We start from the raw sequence: 24,018 nt of genomic DNA, 5'->3' as shown, positions 1-24,018 counted from the left end.
GTGAGGAGCCATGAGGGCTCTTGGTCTGTTCAGCCTGGAGGAGACTGAGGGGACACCTCAGTGCAGTCACAGCTTCCTAGTGAGGGGTAGAGGAGGGGCAGGCACTGCTCTCTGCTCTGTGGGGACAGTGACAGAACTGAGGGAATGGCCTGAAGCTGTGTCAGGGCAGGTTTAGGTTGGTTATAAGCAAAAGGTTCTTCCCCCAGAAGGTGGCTGGGCACTGAACAGGCTCCCCAGGTTCTGGTCACTGCAGCAAGACACAGCTCAAGGGGTGCTTGGCAAATGCTCTCAGACACATGGGCAGGATTCTTGGGGCTGCACAGAGCCAGGAGTGGGATTCAGTGAGCCCTGGGGGTCCCTTCCAACTCAGCTTATTCTGTCATCCTGCAAGAGTGAGGACATCACAGATGGAGAGAATGCCTGCTGGGCTCTAGGGGCATGGTGATCTTTGGCAGCAGCTCCTGAAGGGCTGGAATCTCCAGGCACTGCAGGGCAGTGACTCTGGCTCAGCTCCTGGAAGTGCTGCAGCTACAACAGATGGGTACTGCACTACTGAGCTCCAGATGTGCACATCCAGATGTGCTCCAGTATATCCATTTATGCTCCAGCATGCCAGGGTGAAATGCCAGAATGACATGGTGTTTTGGTCCAATTCTGGAAGTAGCCAGGGCATTTCTAACAGCACTGCACAGCTTGGTAAAGATGTACTTTGAGATTTTTTTAAGAGCTCAGAAGAGAGATTTCTCCAAGAGTTGTCTGTATTTGTTCTCCCTTTGGCTGTTTAGTGTCCCCATCTTCTCACATCAAATCCCACACAGCTGTGTCCTTACACAACTGCTTACTTCACATCACCTCCAAAAGCACAAAAAACCCCTCAATTTCCAAAAAGATCTTTCTGATTTGAATGGCCCAACTGCCCTCACTTAGAAGCAGACAATTTTATACAGTTTATGTACCCATGAAGGGTCAGGCAGGAAAATCAGCACAGTGAAAGCAAGCACATGATGAAGTGCTCTGACACCATACCTCCACATGTCCACTCACACAAACTTAAAATCAGTTTGCACTAAAATCAGCCCCCAGATAAGAAAATTGAAATATATTATCTCCAGGTCTTAAAATGAAGATAAAATAAGAACTTTTACCACATTAAGTGTGGGCTGTGAAACAAGGTCTGATTTCCAGGGGTCAATTCAGTGGCTGAACAACCAAAAATCCCCTGTCCCTGTGCCAGTTTTACTGTTCTCACTGACTGGTTTAGCACCCCACCTGCCCCAGCAGTGTGCTCACCTAGGAGGGGCATAAAGTCCTTAAGAACCTGCTATATTTTTAGAAAATGGCAAAAGCTACACAAAGAGAGGTTTAAAAATCCTTCTCCTCTCAGCTGACAACTGAGTGAACCACCTCCAACACGATCCTGTTAGTCATGGAGTAGGGCAAGAATAAACAGTCACACTGAACATAAGCAGCAGTCTGACTCCTCCAAACTGGATATCCACTGAAGAACCTTCTGAGCTCATAAAAAAATCAATTTGTGGACTCTATAATCAGAAATGTTGTAACCATTTTAAGTTGCACATAATTAAAAGGTAGTTTGAGATGTGAGTGTCCCTTTATTGATCCTTCCTCCAGCTTTGCTTGTTTTCTTCCTTACAGGAAAAAGTGAATGTATCTGTCTCTCCTTTTTTAAGTGTTTATCATCCCCCTCACTGGACACCACCTCAATTCTTATGCAACAGTCTCAGTTCCCAGAGTAGAGGTAACAGCACTGCAGAAGACAGCAGACCTGAGAACTGGCCTTCTCTTTGAGAGCCCTTAATTTAATTTAAAATTCTGAATGATTTATAGACACCTCCACTCCCTCCCCCATCCAAAAACAAGTTAATTTGAAAGTATTTAAAGCTACCTGGCACCTTTTGCAGCTATACTTGTGAGGCTCTGAATCTGCACTTTCATCAGAGTTGTCATCGTTTTCCTCTGATGAGATTCCAATTTTACCAATGAACTCTTCCCTCTGGTGATCATCCATTAGGGCTATGTCCTGTGCAGAGTGGGAAAGAATATTTTGTTTTACTAGATTAAAACTTCTTCAAAAAGTAAGGCCTAGTCATCTTTTACTGCCATGCAGACTGCTTTGCATTAACTGCTGTAATATTATTTATTTAAAATTTCTCCTGCCTCATTCAATATAGAGTTTCTCTGTCCAGGACCACTTAAGGAATAACTTATTCAAACAACTAATACTAGTTTTTCTGCATATAAAAGGAATTTAAATGTAAAGAGACTCAGCTGGTACAATATTAAATCAATAAAAGCATCTTTAGGAGCACCACTGAGTGATACAATTCCCATTTCATTTAATTCCTTACAACTCAGTGTTGACAAAACAATCTGCCTTTTCTAATTCATTATTAATACATTAAAACTGTATTATTAATTGATCACAATACCTTAAAATGGACATGAATATGATCTCTCAACACATCCACCCTGAAAAATTTCCTTCCACAGATCTCACATGTGTATTTCTTGTCTCCATGTGTTAGAAGGTGTTTGTTCATATTGCTCCTACATGAAAACACCTACAAGGAAAAGAGAGGAAGGAAGGATTTTTGGATCACATCCAGCTGAGCTACAGTTCTTTGCAACATATCCAACAGAGAGCACAGAACACATTTACTGTCTTTTTTTTATTCATTCTGGCCAGAAACATGCAGGAGCTCCTGTTAGCCAGCCAGCAGTTTGCCTCAAAACTGCTGGCATGGCAAAATCCAGGGGCACAGTTCCAAGGAACTGACTGAAACTAGCTACTTGTCAGGGGTGGACTTCTAAAAAAAGCTGCAGCAGAATTACATGCAGCAGGTCTTGAAATATTTAGACAGTGTCTTTTGAATCAAAAATGTTCCATCCATCTCTAAGAGGATATAGCCACAAAATCTGCCTTGACTGATATGAAACATATCCAAACCATCAAAACCACAGGTCTACACAGCATCTTGAGAGCTCTTCAGAACCTTTTGCACCATGAATGATTAAATATTTATAAAATCACAAGTTAAACCCACACTCCTTGTGACAATGGTGACTTAAGATCACGAGTGTTGAACATTCAAATGCAACCATGTCATGACTATGCCATGAATTCACTTTTATTCCCCAGGGAAGAGGATTCCCAATGCACACAGTCAACTCCAGCTATTTATAACAACCAGAAAAACTCAATTTTTGAATAACATAAGCCATGAGATTCCACTGACACACACAGTGGCCATGTGACACTCTACATTGTGCTGCATGTCCTGAGGAAAGTTCAGGCCTGAAATGCACTTTTGCTCTTTTCTTTGTGCTCACAGCTCCCACCAATCCATGGCCACAATGGGCTTGGATAAATAACAGAGCTGCAGGTGTTTGAAGATGAATGTCCTGACTGGACTCCACACCCTCCCTGGGCAGCTGCTCCAGAGCTCTGTCACCTCCAGTGTGAGGAATTTCTTCCCCATGTTGAGGTGGAATTCTGGTGTTTTATTTTATGGCCACTGCTCCTCGTGCCGTTGCTGAACACACCGAAAAGAGTGGCACCATCCTCTGACACCCCTTGGAGATATTGAAATGTATGGATGGATCCCCTCAGCTTTCCCCTGTCTGGACTGAACTGCAGCACCCCTGGAGCCACAATGCAGAGCCTCTCATGGCACACCTGGCACAGGTTCCTACCTTCCCACACACGGGGCACCCCGAGGGCTCCTTCTTGTAGCGCACCATGTTCTCCGTGCTGTGCTCAAAGTCTTCTCTCTTCACACGCCTCACCCCTTAACACAGCAGTCCCCATCAAAAAAACAAAACAAGAAATAAACCATGGCTTTCCACTCCAGCCTGCAGGCCTTTTCAGGAGACTGGGAAGAAGAGTGAAACACTGGGAATGGCCTCAATGTGTGGTTTAATTGCTAACAAAAGAGGGATTATTAAATTAAAAGTATGTTTTAAGAATATAGAAGCAGTCTGCCTAAGTGATGCGTTATGGCTTATTGGTTATTAAATCAACTGTAAAATGTCAAAACACTTTTGTCACAAACATTTTTGTCAACACCAGGAAACAGGCAGTCCTGGAAGGCCTTGGCACCTCAATTTGGTATCTGGCCCAGAATTCACCCTCACTAGAGAGAGAGGAGAGGATTCTCTAAGGAGAGATGCAACCATCCAGCATCAGCTGTAATGCTCAGACAGGATTTCAGACCTCCTTCTCTGCTACTTTCAAGAGTGCAGAGGGCTCCTGCTCTTTTGTGACAGCTAAAAACATTGAGACATTGCCAGTGACATAGAGCCCCTTATCCTCTGGTTCATGACACAAAATAGACAATCTGGCTGTTTTTTTAAAAAAAAATCACTTTTGGTTTTATCATCTAAGTCACTAACCACATTTTAATACATGTTGAGCAATGCACCAACTTTTTCCAGTCTTTGAATACCTGTAATATCATTAGATGCTTAAGATTTTGAACAGTAAACTCTCACAATCTCATTTTCATATATCCTCAAGTGTTTCAAAGACAACATGCCACTGACACTGAATTTATATAGTAGTCACTCTCAGCTGTACATGGTAAGTTAATTCTCTGCCTTCAGATTTTCAAGTTACCACATGAATTTTCAAAATGGAAGAATGGGAAGCAAAGAAAGAAAAATGCATCATTAAAATCAGCCTGTCTCAACTGCTGCACAATAAGCCATGCAGGTTCCACATGACTATCAACAGCTCTGGACCCACTACTGTTAATTTTCATAAATGCCACATTTTGCTTTAACTTGAAACTCTGGATCAGGTAACTAATACTTTAAAAAAAATGACAGCCACCATCCAGAAGAATCTAATGCACACTATCATTTCCTTAACCTGCCCACCTCCACTGCTGTTTCAAGAAAAACACTTAGGTTGATCTGCAGTAAATTTACCTTCCAAGTGCCGCCTTTGATGGTCCAGCATGACATCCTTCCTGTAGAACATCTTATTGCAGATCTCACATGCAAACTTTTTATCCCCATGCTTTTTCTTATGTTTTGAAAGGTTGCTGTTTGTAGAGAAGAATCTGAAACACATCTCACACTGGAATGTCTTGTCATCTGTAAGCAAGAGGAACCATGAAGCTTTTTACAGCTGAAAACAGGTTTTGTGTGTTTGTGAGACAGGTGGTTCTTCTACTGGATCTGGGTTTCAAACATGTAAACCATCACTGTGCTCTGAGGGCAATTACCTGGGTGATTCTGGATTGAACATTATTGTGGGGCCATAAAAGTAACCAGGAGGTCATTTTTGGAACATAAGATCACAGCATAAATGAGTAACCAAAAAGGGATGGTTATGGGAGAAAAGGACAGTTTGGAGTGATACTAAGAAAAAAAACCATTTAGAGACTACTGCAAGTATAAAGCTGAAGAAAACTGTAATCCCAGAAAACTGCAAATTACCACTAATACTGGTCTTGTTTCCAACTCCTCTGTTTCAGAGGAGTGAGATGGAATTCAGTTTCAGGGGAAAACAGTTAAACAGAGATGATGACAGATTATCTGTGAACAAAGGAAACACCTGTGAGGATATTACACAGGTGAGCAGGAGATACTAAAAAAAAAATCCAATTAGTAAGTGGATGTGTTTGCTCTACAGATTATTGGTTACAGGTTTCTTATAAAAAAAACAGGCTGCTTCTTGTGATGATGACAAAAAACTAAATCCTTACTCCCCTTCTGTAGTTTCTCTGCTGAGATGGATTTGGGGACATCTTCCTAGAATGGAGCAGAGATGGAGCAGATCAATTATGCATTCTCACCTGTCCTGCAGTTGTGGAATTCCAGTGCACTCTCTATCCGAAAGGCCTTTTCACACGTGCTGCACTTGTATCTGTACTCACTGTCCACCTGAGGATCACAAACAGGAAAAGCCAAGTCACATCTGACAGAAAAATTCTAAACCTCAAAGACCTCTTCTGTTTTCTGTCCTTTCCTGGTTTTATTCCTTCAAGAGGGAATTTAATTACACAGTGGTGTAAAATTCTGATGCTGCATTATCCTGCCATCTGAGCTATAAAAATCCACAAAGTCTGTGCTCCTGAGTGGATGTAGCAGTCTCCCTGATATTCTCCTGGCCCAACACATACACAGAATGTTTGAGAAACAAGATGTGATCTGACTCATCTTCCAGAAGAGGTGGCAGCAATCTGAGAGTTCAGGACCCTGGTGCCAAGCAACAAAGGAAATTTTCACTAATAAGGTGCCACTACAGGTGTGTTTAATATTTCTATGGCAGCAGCATCAAAAGGCAGAGTTCACACATTAAAGGAGTGATAAGTTGGGAGAAATGGAACAGGACAAGCAAATAAGAATGGAACAATCCTATTAAGCAGCATAACTCAAGTCAGATCTCACTTCTGCCTCATGCAGGTCCAGCTAATTCCAGTTTGTCTTGCTGGAAGTGATGTCTGAAAGCAATTTTCTATAGGAAAAAGGCTTGCATGTGATCAAAAGCACTTTTCATATTCATCAATTATTCCAAGAGATGTTAGCACCCCCTCTCTGTCCTATCTCACTCCCATGGGATACCTGCTCACATGGAGCTGCCCTGGAATCTCACTGTGCCTTTCCACATAAACCCTGCAAGAGCCTGAGAGCCCCTTCCACTCACTTCATTCCTGCTGTGCTTGTATGACACGTGCTGCTTCAAGCTCTCCTTCCTGCTGAACAGCTTTGCACATTCCTCACATTTAAAGAGTTTGTCACCTGAGGGGATCAATCAAGATGAAAGGGAAGTAGTCAGTGATTGATAATAACTAACTCCAGGCAAGATAGAGGAAACTAAAGCACATGCAACTGCAAACAAACAGGCTAGTGAGGAAAAATTTAGTAATTCAGGAGATTCAACCAGTGGATTTTAACCATTTTCAACAATTTTGGCTTAGTTCCCCCACCCTTTTTCAGTGATGATTTTTTCATGGAACCCTTGGAATAGGACACAGACCTCTGTAACTGCAGATCACAGGTGGAAAAACACTCACCTGATATTTACACAGCTATGTTACCCATGTGCCTGTGAAGGTGAGGGTGATATTTATGTATACATTTAAAGGCCATAAGAGCTTTGGAAAAAAACCATCCCATCCTTGCCTTCATTTAAAAGATGTACCTAATTCAAATTTTAAATACTTTAAACTTCAATTTAGCACTATTATCTTCTCATGCTCTGGTCTGAAAAATCAAAACAGTTTCCTAGTTCAAAGAAAGAAAAAAAACCCAGCTCTCTTATAAATACATATCCCAATACCTCCAACAGGCCCTGCTGTTTAACTCAGAGGTGGAAGCAAGACACAGGGAAGAGCCAACCCACCATGAGAACGGATGTGCCTGCTGAGGTTGCTGCTGTTCTGGAAGATCTTACTGCAGATGCTGCACTGATAGACCCTCTTGTGCTCCCCCAGCTGCTTTATCAGCTTCCTCCGAATCCCGTGTCTACTGGAGAGAATTAAACTTCTTTTGAGGGACATGGTGTTTTGGTGATGAGCAAACCTACTGGATTAGAGAGAAAGGCAGGGACTGAAAGCTATCCCACAGGTTGCAACAGAGTTCTAGCAGCTGACAAAAGCTAGAGGAGGGTTCAACTCAGCTCCTGGCAGGAGGGAGGGGGATCTGAATGGAGCTTCTCCCTGGCCACCTCCTGGAAGCTGAAGATGTCACTCACTCTGAATTTTCTTCACCCAGAACCAACCAGGCAAAAAGCAGCAGCAGAGATTCTCCTTGCAGGCCCCTCAGAGGAACAGAAAGGATCTGTTCTGCTCTGAAAACATCAGCACTATCTCAGCTTAGGAAGCCTGGCAGCTTCCATGTAAAAAGTGTATTTGGGCAGAGGGCAGCATGGTGCCAAGTAGCACTGTGCTATTTCCCAGCACAGCCACCTGCTGAAATGCCTTTTTGATGGCCCTGTCTCTGCTAAGGACTTCAATATAGTCCATTACTAGCTAATTCATAAAAACTGAGTGCTCCATTATACAAAAAAAAAACCAACAAACAAACTTCAAAAGGCCAATTTTACCAAGACAAAAAGACATAAAAGAATCTGAATTAATCACATGATACTTAAGAGTGTCCCTGAGGTTCTGTTACACTGAAGTTTTCCCCTCCTACTGCTCCAAAGCTGGAGTATCACATGCAAAATCAACATGAAGTCATTCATGAGCTAAGATGACAAGAAAGACTGAATAATAATAATAATGATTAACATATTCTGAAAGAAAAAAATCTCTTTGCCTGTCTTATCACTACATTCAATGGGAATAAATTTCACCTTGCAGCTGCAGGAGGTTTTGGAAACATACTGAATAAAGGCAGTAACACAATGAAAAAATATTTTTTTATTTATGTTATGTTCCAAAATCCTACCAGTGTACAAGTGGCACTCGAAATCAACTCTTGGAGCAGCAGCAGCATCACACAATTTCATGCTAATAAAAAAGAGCATCTGTGGCCTCAGAAACTGAGCAGAAGTGTTGCATGCTACATCATCTTAGCTACAGCTAAGAAGAAATTCTGCATCCCAGAACACTTACTTTGTCACAGAGTTGATGCTGTTAGTGGTGCTGGGCACCTTTCCTAAAACCAGATCCATAATCCTCTCCTCTGGAGGTGAAGGCAGGGCCACCTCCTCTGGAGGGACCTCAGTGACAGTGTCAGCCACACGTTCCACTGCACACAGAACAAAGAAATAAATGCAGCAGTAATGAGGACAGCTGGAAGTAAAACCTCAAATGCAGAATTTGTAATAAGATGTGGCACTGGACAATCAATTGTCCACAAACTCACTAAAAACAACATAGAACAGTGTGGGTTGGAAGGGGCTCTAAAATACCTAATCCATACCCCTGTACCCCATGGGCAGGGACATCTCAACTTTTTCTAACTTCTTACCTTTCCAAGCTATTACTGAAGGGTCAGTTGACCAAGTACCATGAAATTTTCTATTAGAACTTAGAAATTAGAAATTCTCTATTAGATGTTCTCATCTAGTCTCTTTAAACTAAACTTGAGGTAGAGAGAGAAAGATTTGTCCTCTGGAGAGGAAGGATGCTTCCTCTCCTGCTTCTTCATGCAGTTCTCATAACCACTACCCTGAGTTTCTCTGGGGCTCTCTACAAACCATCACAGAAGAATGCAGGTGACTGAGTGTAGGTGCTGCCTTCAAGGCCCTCAGAAATAACTAACAAAACTTGCAAACTGGTAGCTTTAGTGATCTAACTAAAAACCTCCATCTTGTACCTCTGCTGCTTTCTAGGCCTTTCTGCAAAGGCATTTTCACAGATATATAAGCAGATATTCCTTAACATGTTCCAGATTTGTTTTACCTGCAGAATCTTTCTCTTCATCAATGACAAGAGGTGTTTCCACTTTTGCTGTTTTGGCTTTTCTTCCCCTCCTGGCCTTTCTCCTCGAGTCTGTGCTGGCACTGGCTGCATCACTTGCTACTGGCTGATCTGCTGGCACAGCCTCTGCTGCTTTCTCTCCTTTCTCAGCATCATTTTGGCTGCTTGGAGGGGCACCTTTGGTTTGTTCCAGGTGACTCAGCAAGTGCTCTGGGTGGACAGAGAAGAACAAGAGAGTGAGGAAGAAATTATCCTTATAATGCTCAAATGGAACTAGCTGAAGCCCATCAATCAGTTCCATTTCACTTTGCAGAGACTTAATTTAAATTATTCCAAAAGCAGTCACAATACCTTCATAAATCAAAACCTACAGTTTGTTCAACAGTCACAAGAACTGAGTTTTTAAGGAGACTTGTTGGTATCACAGTAACAAGTGATATTGTGCTTCTAATAATGGGTACGTTTTTCCAAATGCCCAAATTATTTACTGACCTAAGTCCTCCTTTCAAAAATGATCCATCAAATGGCCAAAGCTTCTAAATAATTTTTAGTTCTTCTGAAAAGTGCATAAAATAGTTGCAAATGAAATGCAGAAAAAAAAACCCCATACTTCATTGTCCTTTTTAAATCTGTGCCATAATACCAGATGGACAATATCACAAAGTATAACCTGGCATCACTGACCATTACACTGCTCTTGCAGCTCCCTGTCCTTGATTTTCCTGACAGTCACATCAACCTCTAGATCAGAGTTTTATTTCCTCTAGAGTTGTTTCTCCAGAGACTGGACACTGCCATGATCCAAACATCTAAAATATCCTTGTTCTACCCTCCCTACTACTGCTTTCCTTAAAGGAACACAGAATTTAAAAGTTTTATCTTACTGCACCATGGATGGTGCATGGCTTGAGGGCCCTGGAAGAGCAGAATTCTGCTGATGGTTCTCAGTGCTCTCCCATGAATTTCTAGCACTTCCTACCTGTCAGCAGCTGGGGCTCTTGGAAAGCAGATGAACACACTTTACACGTCCACTGGTTGGGCTTTGCTTCTGCTGTTCCACTGCCTTCTGGAGTGTTCACTAAATCACAACAAGAAATACTGAAAGGCTTTGAAATGGGAAGGTGGTAACTCCCTATAGCTTTGTTTATCTTGTAGTAACTTCCTGAGTATCACAAGGGACAATTAAATCAGCAAGAGGCCCCTGGGAGAAGCCAAGACCTTTTCAGGATTCTCTAAACACGAAGAGTTTAACTATCAGAAGATAAAAATGATGCCAGGAGAGAGAGTAACAGTGTCCTTGTAAAATCATGAGGGCTCCTTTATCACTTTCTAAAGAATTGTATTCATAAAAGGTGTGGCATAAAACAATTTTTAGCAATTTAAAACCAGAGTTACCAGTCTTCTTCCAGGTCAGCTGAGGACAGAGGCAGGAGAAACCTCCTTGCTCTCTGTGAAGAGCATGGCAGACTAAGAACATTTGGATTAATGGAAGTAAGGGTGAGGACAATGAAAACCTGGGTTTGAGCAGTTTCATTAATTAGATGTATGAAATCACCATACTAATACTTTAATTAACACATCAGCTGAAGAAAGGTAAAGAAAATGAAGAAATTAGGGCAAAAGTGAAACTGGAATAAAAAATAAAATAGGAAGAGTTACTCTGTTCATAGTCCTTTGTATTTCAGTCCTTAGATGACACATTGAATTTGTCAAGAGGATCTGATAAATCTGGACCAATGCAGAGATTTTCTTGGCACACAAAAAGCTGAATATCCCACAGTGTGCAAGACTGCTGCTGCAGAGGAGGAAGAGGACACTGAAGCCAGGGTAAGTGAATGTGAATGGCAGCACAGGCAATTTGAATTGTGCCTCAGTTTCTGCCACAGATTTCCTGGATGATCATTACATGTCAGCTAATCTCCCTCTGCCTGAAGACCCCATCTGTAAAGGGACAATAAAGTTCTTCCTTCTTTTCAGTGCTGGCTCTCAAACCAAAATAAAGATTCCTCTGAGGCAGAAGCAGTTCCCTGCTACAAGATACATTCAACACTCTGCACTACAGAGGTGTGATCTCATCCATGCTGCAGGAAAAAAATGAATAAGAAATTACTTGACAATACAGCAACAAAAATTCTTCTTCACAGGCTACATAAAGAACTTGCTGAGGGCTCTGTCCAGGAGGACAAAAGCAGCAAACCAAGATTCTGTGTAAGTTAATTGTGCCTGACTCTGCACTTCCCTTGCTCCTTAGTTGCTCTTTGCACTGGTTTGTCAGGAAGAGTCAGGTCCTCTTTAAGTTCCCACTTCCTCAGCCTTCCAGGGCAGCTGCAGGGCAACCTGGCTGACTTGGAACCACAGATTTCACAGCTGGCAACTGCTTGGTATGGCTTGAGACAAATAGAATCACAAGAAGAAAATTTTGTTTTGGAAGCAGCACCAAAACAATATGTCAGTGGGAATACTTCAGAGTTGCCAAAATCTAATAGGCAGCATTTTGTTTCTGCTGAAATTGGACTTTCAGGCAGTAGGGTAAAGATGTAGAGGGGGCTGTTCTAATTCTTTATTTTATCTCTGAAAAAATCAATAATGCCAAACTGAAAGACATCTCCTCAGTCAACTTCAGTTTAGCTGTGACAGAACCCAAGCTGACAAACAGATCCTCTGATCAACTGCTCTCAACAACTCCCCTCCTTTCCCCCTGACCATTTTTACTATTAATAAGCAAAGTTTAGGAAAATAACCTCTCAAAGAACAGACTTAGAATGGTTTTCTTTTGATCTTGTGTACTCTCAGTATACTTTCTGAAATTTCTGTTAAGTGGGTTCTTAATTTCCCTGCTCCACTTAGCAGAGACTGGGTGGGGGGAGTTCTGCTTCATAATGAATCCCTGGACAGAGTTCCTGTGACACTACCAGATATTTCCTCAGTCATATGTTCTTTGTCAAGAGGATTTGTACTGCTTGTAAGTTTATTTAAATCTGAATTTCTGTAATTGAGAACAGTCTGAACTCTAATAGTGGCATATCCTGTGCTACTATTGTAATTTGGGGACAGCAGGTGTTCTTGTCATTTCCAAATATTTAAATGTTTTCTTCTAGAACTTGGCCTGATCATTTGAATTACTACACTTTGCACAGGCAGAATGAAGATTTTCTTGGGGATTGCCCCCACCCCAACACCAACCACCTCCAAAGTCAGGAGCACTTGTGGTTTTCATTACAATTATCTGCCTGAAAGTTTATTGGCCCCTCTGTCACTTTTTAATCTGTGTATGTACTTCAAGCACCATGCCCATGAAAATGAAAAGAAAAAACAAGCTTTCAAATTCTCTCTAAATTAGTATTTGCCAGAAGTTATATATCCATATGTATTCCTGTGTAGTAGTGTTACACCTAACAGCTCTGCAGACCTGTATCTGTCCTCTCTCTCCCTTAGGAGCACTGTAATTTTGCATACCTGCTGGATCAGCTGCTAGTAAGCTGGATTTCTTGGTTTTTTTATGGGGTAAGACAGCAGATGATGGTTTTGAAGAGACCTTATTATTCCCCTCTTTATCAGATTCCATTGCTGCCAAGGATGTATCTGTGAAGAGGAAAAAGAGTTCAACTTCTTTACTGTCCAGACCCTTTGACTCTTGCTCTGTGATGAGGGCAGCAACCACAGTCAGAAAATTTTATTCTGTAACAGGCCTGCAAATAACCTTCTCATGTAAAATTTTAACCAGGGCATTCATCTCACCCACTGTGCCTTAAATATTCCAGAGTGTACTGTGAAGTGCTGAACAGACAGAGCAGGGCATCATTCAACAGTAATTTTAAGTACCCCTAACCCCACAAAAATACATGAACAGGTTAAAATAAAGAGGGAAAAGATGAAACTTTTCAATTAATACCAACTGGAAACATCTGAGAGTTCAGAAACATGTCAACTGCATTGATTCAGCTGTAGCACTTGAGACTCTGCTAAGTATCAAGGGCAGCCATAAAGTTGACAATGGTGGCAATGGCCTCTCCCCAAATCTGTCACCCCAAATTATACCCAGTAGAGCAGTAATAACATCCAGGGAGTAGTCCCAGCTCAAGAGCAGGAAGAAAATGACCATGCAATGCTAAAGGATCTTGCCTTTCAGCTGTAGAAATGGAAAAGTAGGAGAAAACAAATGGGAAAACACTGGAAGTTGAGGCAATTCTAATTCAGATTCTAAACTATCTGCTGCCTTTCCTTCCAAAGCACAGCCTCGTGGATCTTACACTAGTGGGTCCCATGTGAGGCTGCACAAGACAAATCTAGTTTATAAGAACTGTGTAAGAGTTCTGTGCAAAACCAAACCATTTTCACTGCAAGTGAAGAACAGCTTCTTTTGCAAATCTGCATACAGATTTCTTTGATAATTGACCTCCTCTGCTGTTCTACCCAGAAATGCTTTTGATACAACCACCAAATCTATTCATCCAGTTTGTCCACTCTGAAGTGGCTGTACCATTAACTAAACCACCTGTTTTAAAAAACCTGGTTGTATCACAGTGAAGAATCTACAGTTTCCTCTTGCAAGGCACCCACGTGTGCAGGCTGGCCTGACTCTGCAGGATAAGAACTTAGTGGATAAACAGCACTGTCAACTCCAACAGCCAGGGACTATCAGTCCCTGCCAGCACTGGGCCCTTAGGAAGGAAGAAAGGCCCCCACACATACCATTGGCAACACTAGTGACCTGCTTCAGCACTGGCTTTTCCATTTTTTTGGCGTAAAAAGCTGCATACCACACTCTCAGCTCAGTTCCTGGGGGGATGTCCTGGCAGGTGGTGAAGTAAATGTCATTGTCATGCTGGAAGGCAGTTAGGTTTTGATGCTCATACTCGGTGGCTGGCCGCACCATCATCATCCAGTTGCAATCATCTTCGTTTGTGGTGTCAAAATACACCAGGGGCCCTTCCTTCTGGAACACCTGCCAAGCAAAATGGGCAGAGAGGAAAAACTCTGAGAAGTGATACAAAGTTAAAGGGGAAAAATAAATGATTTTCTGGTTTTGCAGTGGTTTTTTTTTTCAATGGACATCAGGGATGAAGCAAACCTCAAGTCTTGCATCAGGCATCTTTCACTTGTCATACTTCCAGATGAGACAGACAATCAGGAGCAAGATGGGAAGAGACTGAACAAAATCATCCCAAGAATTTTTGCTATAGCCACCAGGTTCCCAATGAATTACTGCATACATGAGTAGGAGGGTATCCAAACAGCCATCAGCCCAAGGCACATTTCTAAGTCTTTATTTCTGAGTTAGGTATTAATGGAAACTAAGACTGAATGCCATTTTTACTGTAGCATTTTTCCTACCAAAACTTGTCAAGAGAAGAATAAAACAAATGCAAGACAGAAAAACACCCCCAGCATGTTCCATAAACCTAATGCATATGTGGCTCATTAGGCAAATTCAATCAAATTGAAGGGACTCGTTAAAAGAACTAAGCTCCTAGTTTGGTTCTTCTATTCCTTGCCCAGAGAATTTGTTTAGCCTATCTCTTACAGGGCACACTTAAAAGATGTTCCAAATAATCCCCCTTCACATATCTTTGCTTCCACAGTATCAGACAACATTAATTCATCACAGGTAAAACTGACTCTTTGCTATTTACTGCTTTACAAATTCTGTGTCTTACCTTCAGGGGAAAAACTGATTCTTCCTCCAGCTTGAGAACTCTCTTGGATTCAAAAGGGCCAAACTGGGTACGTTTCACCAGCTGAGTCAGAGCAAACACTCCCTCAGTCCCATCCTCCAGCTGTCTTATCTCCAAATTAGAAGGCAGAGATGATCTAAAAATTTAAGAGATAATTAAGAAAAAAAACCAAACACTGAACTGATTAAGTTGGAAAAGACTTCTGAGATCATCAAGTTGAACCTTTGGCTGAACACCACTTCATCCAGTAACAGTTATGCACTGCAGGAACCCATGGAAGGAAGAAGTCAGCATTAAACACAAGTGTTTCTGTGTTCCCAGCATCTCTCCTTTCCCAAACAAGCTTCTGAGATGAACTACACGTAGTAAATACTGTTACTGTATATAATACATAAAATAATATAAAGAATATCTTCCCAAAAATTCACATGACTGGCCCCACTGTATTGGTTTTACAGACCAAATGCAATTCTGTTTCTTCAGGTCTGTGCTCACAGATGAAAACCTAAAAATAATCAGGCAGGCTACTGACTGCCCTGCAGAGGTTAACACTGGCAGAACTGCTTTACTGCCTAGATAAAGAGAAATACAAAAAGATTGCAATCACAGTGATAAGCAAATGAATTGAAAAAAACCCCAAACTTTTAGTTTGAAATATACAATAAGCAGTGTTAGAGAAGTTCAGGAGATGTTTCTCAACATTTCTTTTCTAACCATAAAGCATCCATTTTATCTTTTCAGTAAGACAGAGGGAACAACAAACATGGTTAAGCAAGCAGACTGTTTTTAAAAGAGTCATATCCAGTTTGTGGTTAAACTTGCCCTCAACCTCAGATAACTCACTTTCAGCTACTGTTCCCCAGACATAGAGGCTGCAATTAAATTTCTTCTTCCCTTTTCTTATCTAAACTGATTTCAGCTGAAAACTCTTCAGGAAAATAAATACATTTATTTGTAAAAAAGTCAATTTTCAATTCTACTTTCAAGTCTACGGTCCAGCAGCCCACACTTCCACTAGGGAAAACTCAGCATTTGCACATCAAAAGGAGATTGAAAACCAGTGCATGCACCATATCTGCAAACATTCCCAGTTGGAACACCTGGACATTAAAGTGCAAGTTAAAAAAAGATAAAAAAGGTAGGAAATAGTTTGCCATTGAATGTGTGTAGCACAATCTAGAGACTTAACTGCACTATTTTTTGTAGATAATAAAAGCACCTCCCTCAGCAGCTTCTGTTATTCCAAAGGGTATTTCTACATTATCCTCAAGCACCTGTAGTGTCAGGGCTGTTAACCATTAACAGCTGCTGGAGGGAATCATCCAGGGCAGGTTTCCAGGCACAGGAAGGCAGTGCCTGGCAGGACGTGCAGGGAAATTCCTCTTCTGGGAAGACCCAGAAAAGCAGGGACAGCTCCTGCACAGGTGAAGCCACTGTACTCAGTGGGACACCAAGAGCATCCTGCCCTGGCCAAGGGGTGGTGGCAGATCCAGCACACCAGTATTTGTTACAAAATGATGCTGGGAATACACAGCACGGCCTACACAGGCAGGATGTGCCAGACTTGCTGCCCACGGGGCTGTTTTCTGCCTGTGACTTCCCAAGGAGAATATGGAAGCCCTGCACACATTATATAAACACATGAAGCCATCTGAACACTTCCCTTTTTGGATCTGTACTGCACTTTCCCAATGGTTGGTTCTTTTCCTTAGCTTTACATTCTACACCCTAATATGAATTTTGCTGACAGTGCCTGATGGTCTTTCCCTGTAAAAATCACTACTCAGTATTGTTTTCTCCCAACTAGATGGAGTCTATTTGTTTCTTTTGGCAAACATGAGTGTTTCTGCTGTGCTGTCACAGATTTGCTGACAGAACTATTATCCCTAATCGTTTGCAAAGACCCACAATAATGAGAACAACTTGTTTTGCTTCTAAGTGGAGGAACGACAGAGTTCATACACATGAATGAGAAATGCTCACACACTTCCCTGAAATAAACCCAGTGTATCTAAGGGGGATAAAAGTGGCAGGTACTCAACCAGGACAGAAGTCATCACCCCATCTGGCATCACCTGACTTTTTGCCAGAAATCTCAGCAAAGAAACCGAGTCCTGATGAGCAGCAAGTTATTTTTTTTGGCTTCAATTCAGTGCAGCACTTAAGTGTGTGCATTAATTTTTCTATTTAATCAAGGCCATGTGCTTTCCATAGATTTCTATCATCCTCTGGGACTTCAGTTTCCAGCTGTCAGCATGACATCCAGTGAACAGCAAATATGCTTTAAAGGACTAACATGGGCGTTGGGTTAGTCAGGAGCAACACAAACATTTCTTACCTTGCCCTGCTCAATACAAAGGAGTCTTTGACTGTCACCACTGGGCCCAGCTCAGGACACTCTGAATCATGGTACTGCCCACAGTCCTCACACCCTGCAAGGAACCAGACAGAAAAGATTGGTGGAAAACACTTTTGTAAGACAGTTTCCTCCCTCTTTCAAGAGAAGCACAGCACCAAGCAAGATACTTATGTAGAGAGGCAGATGTTTATTTATGTTGCTTGAAAGAAGATAAATAATTGAACACCAAGTTGATAGCTGGCAGCTGTGTAGGTGAGATAGTACACACTGTGTTACTGTGATCTGTACTATCAGAAGAAAATTGTTTAAATTGTCTCTCAAAGGAAAATAAATGCCTTATACCCACAGTAAATATTCTGCTTGGTATTCTTCAGATAAAGTGCTGCAACACGTAGCAGCTCAAGAAAACCACATTACTGCCTTACCCAGGAGCTGGGCTGTTGTGAACAGCTTGGGCAGCACAGTGCTTCCAGTGACAGGAGGCACAAACCCAGAAGCAGCAGAGAACTGGCACAGGGCTCAGCAGGGCACCAGCAGGTCCTGGGAGCCCAGCTCTGCCTGGCCACACACAATTCTCACCCACAGGGCAGGACAGACACCTCCAAGGTACCTCCTGGTGCCTTTCCAGACAAGTCAGCTGGCTGCACAACACTCTCTGGCCACCTAATTCACTGTCAGCTTAGCTAAATTAACTTTCAGTTTGAATGGCTGTAAATTACCCAGAACTGAGTGGTTCCTAAGAAACAATTTCCAGACCAGGATAATTTGAGGCTTTCTAAAATAAGCTAACTTAACAGGATTCCAAATGCTTATACACTGCTTCACTGTGAAAAAAATAGCTGTCAAACTGCCCTGCCTGGTCAACTGCTGACACAGCTTCAGGAGAGATCATCACACAGGAGTTATATTGCTGTGGTGCCTTTTGCATCTGAGCTCCAAGCTTACAAGGACAAGTCAGGAAACTCCAGAAAAGGTGTGAAGTAGAGAGTCATTACATCGTTTTTTTGGGAAGACATGACAAAAGCCAACTCATTCCAAGGTATATCCCCTCTGGCAAAGCTACTCTGTGCTCCTCAATGGAAGCTTCTGCTCCCCCCAGGTATTCCTCCCAGTGAACAAAAGGATTTCTAAAACAAGGGATTCCAAACTGCTTCACATTTCTTCTGGCAACAATACCAGCACAATACTAGCAGTGAAAAAATGTATGACAAACAGCATTTCTGGTGGTGCAATCCCCCAAGCCTGGTCACTGCCTCCTGTTGGGCTGTTTGTGCTGCCTTCTGGTGAGCCAAGGAAGGAAACTACCAGCTCTTCACACTATTTTTCAGCAGAAGGAATTTCCCAGCCTGGCTTGCTGTACAGCACCACAGAGTTACTGTACCAGAGGAAAGGATCCATGGGCAAGTGCTACTCACAGAGCACCAGCACCAAAGCTCAGCCTACAGCTACTAAAACTGTCCTGTTTAGTGTTCCACTATCCTCCTGCTCTAGGCAGCCCCTACTGAAATAATCTGAGCTAAAAGCAGATTTCCCAAACCAGAGAGGGTGGAGGAGCCAAAGAGGAATGTGCAAACCAGACTGCTGAAAAGAAATGGACTGTCATCCACAGAGGGTTGTCATAACCAAGGGGACAGGAAGGAATAGCCTGAGTAACAGCTTCTCCAGCAGGCTTTGCTGTCCAAAGAAAAAAGCACTTTGTCATTTTCCTTATCTCCTGACAGCATCAGGGCATTCCTCACTTCTGCAAAGACAAGCCTCTGAAAGGTGCAGACAGCACTGCCCACAACTACAGGCAGGAATAAGCAACAAATTCCTGTCACTCCTTTGCAGAGGAATGACCAAAGCCAGGGGAATATGACAATGACATTGTGTGGCACAGCTCAGTATCCAAGGCATGCCCTACAGCAGCCATTCCCCAAAGCTGTTACACTTGCCACATGTGACACTTTCAAGAGACTACAGCCCCAGGAAAAACACAAAAACAAGCATGGGAATGGTCATTAAATACTCCAGGGAGACTATATTCACACAATTAAAAAAAAATCCAAAATTCTCTTGTCTATGAAATACATATTCAAGGATGTTTATTAATGGGAGTGCAGAGTGTCATTTATAGCAGCTCACTTTTTCAGAACATAAGCAGTCCCCATGTCCCATGGGAAAAAACTAATTGCAGAGAGCACAAGAAAAAACTCAAGATATTCAGTGACCACAGCCCCACTGGAAGGGAGAAAATCATGCTGTGTGACACATTTTATCCAATTAGGAGGGGCATCACATCTCCCCCACTCTTTCTGCTGTCCACCAGAATCTTTTCATGGAGGGGAAGATAAGGTAACTATTGGTATCTGCATCTCAGTAAAAATGCAAATAGTCAGCACTACTTTTGAAGGAATCTGGTGGAGGGAGAAAATTGAACTTACTGACAGTTGCCATAAATGCAGCTGTGGAACCATCAGAGGTAAAATGCTGTGGATCCAGAAACCAAGGATGTGCTCCATTCTGCTCTGCCCTGACTGGATCCACAATATCTGGGCCCTCTCTGCTCACACAAGGACTCTACACCCCTTAACTCTTTTCCACCTGACACCAGGTCCTGCATGCCCAGGCTGGTGATGAAGGAGAGGATTAATGTGGGACCCAGGGCTGCCAGCCAAGCTCCAGCAAGCGTGGGACACTGCCCAGGCTGGGCACAGCACTGCTGCAGCCTTTCCTCACCCACCACCACCCCAGGAGCCCAGATCCCAGTGACAGAGCCCAGCCTGGCACTCAGGGCTACACAGAGGGCACAGCAAGAAGCACAGGCACTGAATGCCACGAGTGACAGCAGCCAGGGCAGCTGGTGCATCTCAAACTGGGCTTGTTCTGAAAGAATTACAAGTCTGCTGCCCCTGCTGGGGAGGTGCAGATCCCCAAGTCAGGCCAGAGGTCAGAGCTATCCCCAGACACCCCTGGCTGCTAGAGCTGGTTGTATAAACAAAGGGCTTAAATGAGTGTTAGACCTTCAATCTCACTCACTTCAGCCATGAAAAAGCTGTGCTGCTAACTCACATTCAGAGGTTTCATTGTGTGTTTGCCAACAGAGTCAGAATGTGTATGCTTAAATTACACAATCTCCTCTCTATTCATCCATTAGCTGTTTGAGCCTCCTTTACATAAAGCAATTTTTCTAAATAAAATCTTAAGTCTGGTTGAGTCTTTAGTTTCAAGCATTCTTAGTATACAAGTCACACACTGTGAGAGTTAGATCCTTTTTATAATACTTACAAATAAATATAATCTCCTCACTGCCATCTTCAGCCATTTTTTTAAACCTGCCAAAATACAAAAGATTAAGTTAGTCCTGAACTGACTTTCACTTTCCATAGCATATAAACATCCCATTGTGAAGTAATGATACTGACTGACCCAGAGCCCACTCAAACACACTCCTATCCCTGCAGAAGTATCAATGGAAATTTAAAAAAGTTAAAGCTGTTAAAAAGCTCCACAGACTGCTATATCATGACATTTGCTGCAGACATCACTACCAAGGAAGCCTTAATGTCTGTGGGTTCTCAGGCATTTCTTTGGGAGGAAATGTTGTCTCCTGCTGTTCCCCATCTCTGACAAACTTCCAGCCACTCCTGTGTCCCCTGCTAAAAAGCTCCTGTGGAGCCTCAGAACATGCAGGGCCAGAGGATAATCCAGGTCAGCAGCAACACTGCAGGAACAAGGCCCAGTGCAACATTTTATTGAACTGTAGCTTAAAAAAAAAATATATCTGAAAGGCATATTATTTAATTATTTAATAATCACAATAATCTTAAAAACCTAAAAGCTGCAAATATAAACACAGATCTCTTCCAGAGGCAAAGGTATATTGTGGTACTGAGCACCAGAAAACCTGGAGAATTAAAATCCTGCCTCTGTCACTGGCTTTCCACGAAATGGTAACTGACCAATTTGATTTCACAGTTAAAAAAGGTTAATCTATATTCACCTCATTAGTGTTAGTCTGTATTAAAAACTTGCATGAACACTATTGCCCCTCAACAATTAAATTATGGTGGGCAAAAACTCTGATTACGTATGGCTAAGACTACAATACAAGCAGAACCTAAAGGAGTGTTTTTCCCTTTTCTACCCAAAATAAGCTCTCCTCCTCAAAAAAGCAATTTTCCCAAAGCCCCAGGAGAGAGGCAAAGCAACACAAAGATCATGACCCAAGTGTGAGAGAGGTGAGGCTGCAAAACACCAAGTGTATTGGCCAAGAAGAGGACAGGAAGAAGAGCCTGAATCTGTGAGAGGGAGAGGAAACACGACACACCAAACTCACAGAGCCCTGTTTGAAAACAGATAAAGCATTTGCTACTACAGCAACAAAAGGCAAGGCAGAAATGTGGGAGCACAGCCACTACTCAGGATCAGGACTGTCCAAGCACTGCCCTCCCCAGCTCCACCTGTCAGCAGCAGGATCCCTCCCCAGCACTCGCCATCAGTGGCACAAGCTGAGCCTTTCCTGGCTGAGCTTTTGGGGATTAAGCTCAAATAACAGAACAAGCATTTATATAAAAGCCCAATGCTGAGTACAAACAGCAATTCAGGAAATTTCCCCAAAAGCTCTTATCCTGAAAGCATGCAACAAGTACTGAGGGGAGTCCAAGCCCAACGCTGCACAACAAGTGGTGTAAGTTGATGTCAAAAATTGTGTGGTTTGCTTTTTAACCAACACTTTTTGGACTATTTCAAGAGGGTTATGCCCAGCTGTTTTTATAGTTTTGTGCCCTGATAAGACTTTAATCCTAAATATGGCTGAATTAACACTAATGGCCTTGGACAATGGTTCAGAGGCGCAGTGCAGCCACGCCACCAACGGTGTCACATCCCTGGCAAGGAGCAGACTGGGGACAAAGTGACATTACAGGAGCAGCAGCTCCGTCTTGTTCCAGGGGCCGTCAGATGAGAAGAGCAAGGAAGGGGCGGAGAAACCATCCAGGCAGTTGAAGGTGATGGGGAGGAAGCGTGAAGGACTCTGACAGAAGCCCCGGCTGATCTCCAGCAGCGCATTCCCCTCCTGCAGCAAGGACTTTGCACATCATCGCTCCCGCTCCATCGCCAGCCCTCGCTCCCAAACAAACACCGCTACCGGCTTGACAATTCTCCCATTCCCTCCAGAACCCCTCCTCCTCCCTCATCTCCGCATGTCCCAGGAGTTTTTGAAACAAACCACACCAGCCACCCGCTCCAGCTGGTAAACAGAGTCACGATGTGCCACTCACATGATGGCACTGAATTCAGAATTGTTTTTGCCCTCGTCTGCTGTTGCTATGAGCCACGTCTGATTCTTTTTTTTTTTTTTTTTTTCTTTTCGAACATTTGTAACAGAAAAATACTCCATGGAGTCATTCATCCCACTGCTCCTAATTCTGTTCTTGTCTTGCACGGATAATCAAAGCTTCTGGGAGTTTCAGGTAATTTTTACATAGCAATCATTACAAGTCAATAATCAGGAGAAAAAAAAGTCACACAGAAGAAATCAGACCAGGCACAAAGCCTAATTCTGATGGCAGTGAAAGAGCAGAAAACCACATTTTTTGGTTTGTACGATTAGATGTGTGATTTTATGCCCGAAAGAGCATATGCACAAAAATTCCAGCTGCAACACAGACCTCTGAGCACATCTGGAACTCGAGGGAATCCAAATGAAGCCACTGAGGGGCTGCAGTACCACAAGTACCTGCTTGCAGCCCAAGATACTGTCAGGGAACCACTTAAGCTGTAAAAATTTAAGAACAGATGTAAAATCACACTTTCCCCTTAAGCTGAAGAAAGAAATCAGTGCTAAATTGAGCCATTTTGATCTTGTCAATGTATTTTTTTTTTAAAGTAGGTCAGAAAAATGTAATAAAATCTGTTTTAACTTAACGATCAACAAGGTAGAATTAAAGTTCCTCTTCAATCTGAGAATGGGCTTCTAAGAGTGTGAATGACTTGAGAACACAAGCAGATGGGTGCAGCACTTAGGGATGTGGAAGGATGCACTTAAAAACGCAGTTTTTCTTATGATGTAGTAAACTTGTTCATGCTACCGCTCAAAGGAATTGCAGAACATCTGGTAAACTACAGTGAGGCCTTGTATTTCTTTAAAAAAAACCAAAAAAACAACTAGGCCATTCTATTAATTATTGTTGAGGAAGGAGACGATTTCTAGGCCAGTCAGGGGGATACGGAGTAACACAGCAGCAGCTGGCGGGGTCTGTGCCACCTGCCCTTCCCGCGATCGCCTGAATAAACTACATGCAAAGTTTAATGGCCCCGAGCAGAAAACCAGCGTACTGCAGAAAATTTCACGTGTGCGAAGCCCCGCAGACCGCGGCTCTCCTCCTTTTGTCTCCTCAGTCCCACCGCACCCTCTCCCAGGGCACAGGCCGGGCCAGGGCAGCATCTCCCCTCGCCTCCCTCCTCCTCCTCCTCACGGATCACGCCCTCGCACCTGGGAGCTGCCACCCCTCCATCCCCAGCCCCCCGCGGCCCAGCCCCGCCGCTCGCCGCTCCCGCATCCCCGCGGGGATCATCGCCCCGCGCCCGCCCTCAGGGACCGCGC

The 24,018-nt window shown here is 42.9% G+C and overlaps 1 protein-coding gene across 7 annotated transcripts in view; it reads right to left on the bottom strand.

Annotated features, from left to right (window-relative positions):
- PRDM15 (PR/SET domain 15) overlaps nucleotides 1-24,018 on the bottom strand; it is a 35,024-nt gene that overhangs the window by 10,604 nt on the left and 402 nt on the right. For 2 of the 7 annotated variants that reach the window (XM_079317336.1, XM_079317339.1), the window contains exons 2-16: nucleotides 20,700-20,746; nucleotides 17,412-17,505; nucleotides 15,056-15,209; nucleotides 14,091-14,343; nucleotides 12,855-12,980; nucleotides 10,378-10,476; nucleotides 9,381-9,608; nucleotides 8,589-8,724; nucleotides 7,373-7,554; nucleotides 6,674-6,768; nucleotides 5,823-5,910; nucleotides 4,951-5,118; nucleotides 3,715-3,809; nucleotides 2,451-2,582; nucleotides 1,907-2,041 (exon numbers count right to left, since the gene is read on the bottom strand). In XM_079317336.1, coding sequence (XP_079173462.1) covers nucleotides 1,907-2,041; nucleotides 2,451-2,582; nucleotides 3,715-3,809; nucleotides 4,951-5,118; nucleotides 5,823-5,910; nucleotides 6,674-6,768; nucleotides 7,373-7,554; nucleotides 8,589-8,724; nucleotides 9,381-9,608; nucleotides 10,378-10,476; nucleotides 12,855-12,980; nucleotides 14,091-14,343; nucleotides 15,056-15,209; nucleotides 17,412-17,505; nucleotides 20,700-20,736 — 2,022 coding nt within the window. In that variant the 5' untranslated portion in view covers nucleotides 20,737-20,746. Of the gene's footprint in view, nucleotides 1-1,906; nucleotides 2,042-2,450; nucleotides 2,583-3,714; nucleotides 3,810-4,950; nucleotides 5,119-5,822; nucleotides 5,911-6,673; nucleotides 6,769-7,372; nucleotides 7,555-8,588; nucleotides 8,725-9,380; nucleotides 9,609-10,377; nucleotides 10,477-12,854; nucleotides 12,981-14,090; nucleotides 14,344-15,055; nucleotides 15,210-17,411; nucleotides 17,506-20,699; nucleotides 20,747-23,750; nucleotides 23,774-24,018 lie in introns of those variants that run through there. The other 5 variants (XM_079317337.1, XM_079317338.1, XM_079317340.1 and 2 more) reach the window with 5 other exon arrangements.

Source organism: Erithacus rubecula (genome assembly GCF_903797595.1).
Source record: "Erithacus rubecula genome assembly, chromosome: 1".
Classification (NCBI taxonomy): Eukaryota; Metazoa; Chordata; class Aves; order Passeriformes; family Muscicapidae; genus Erithacus; species Erithacus rubecula.
Note: the sequence above shows the minus strand (reverse complement) of the source record. Positions and strands in the feature narration are given on the sequence as shown.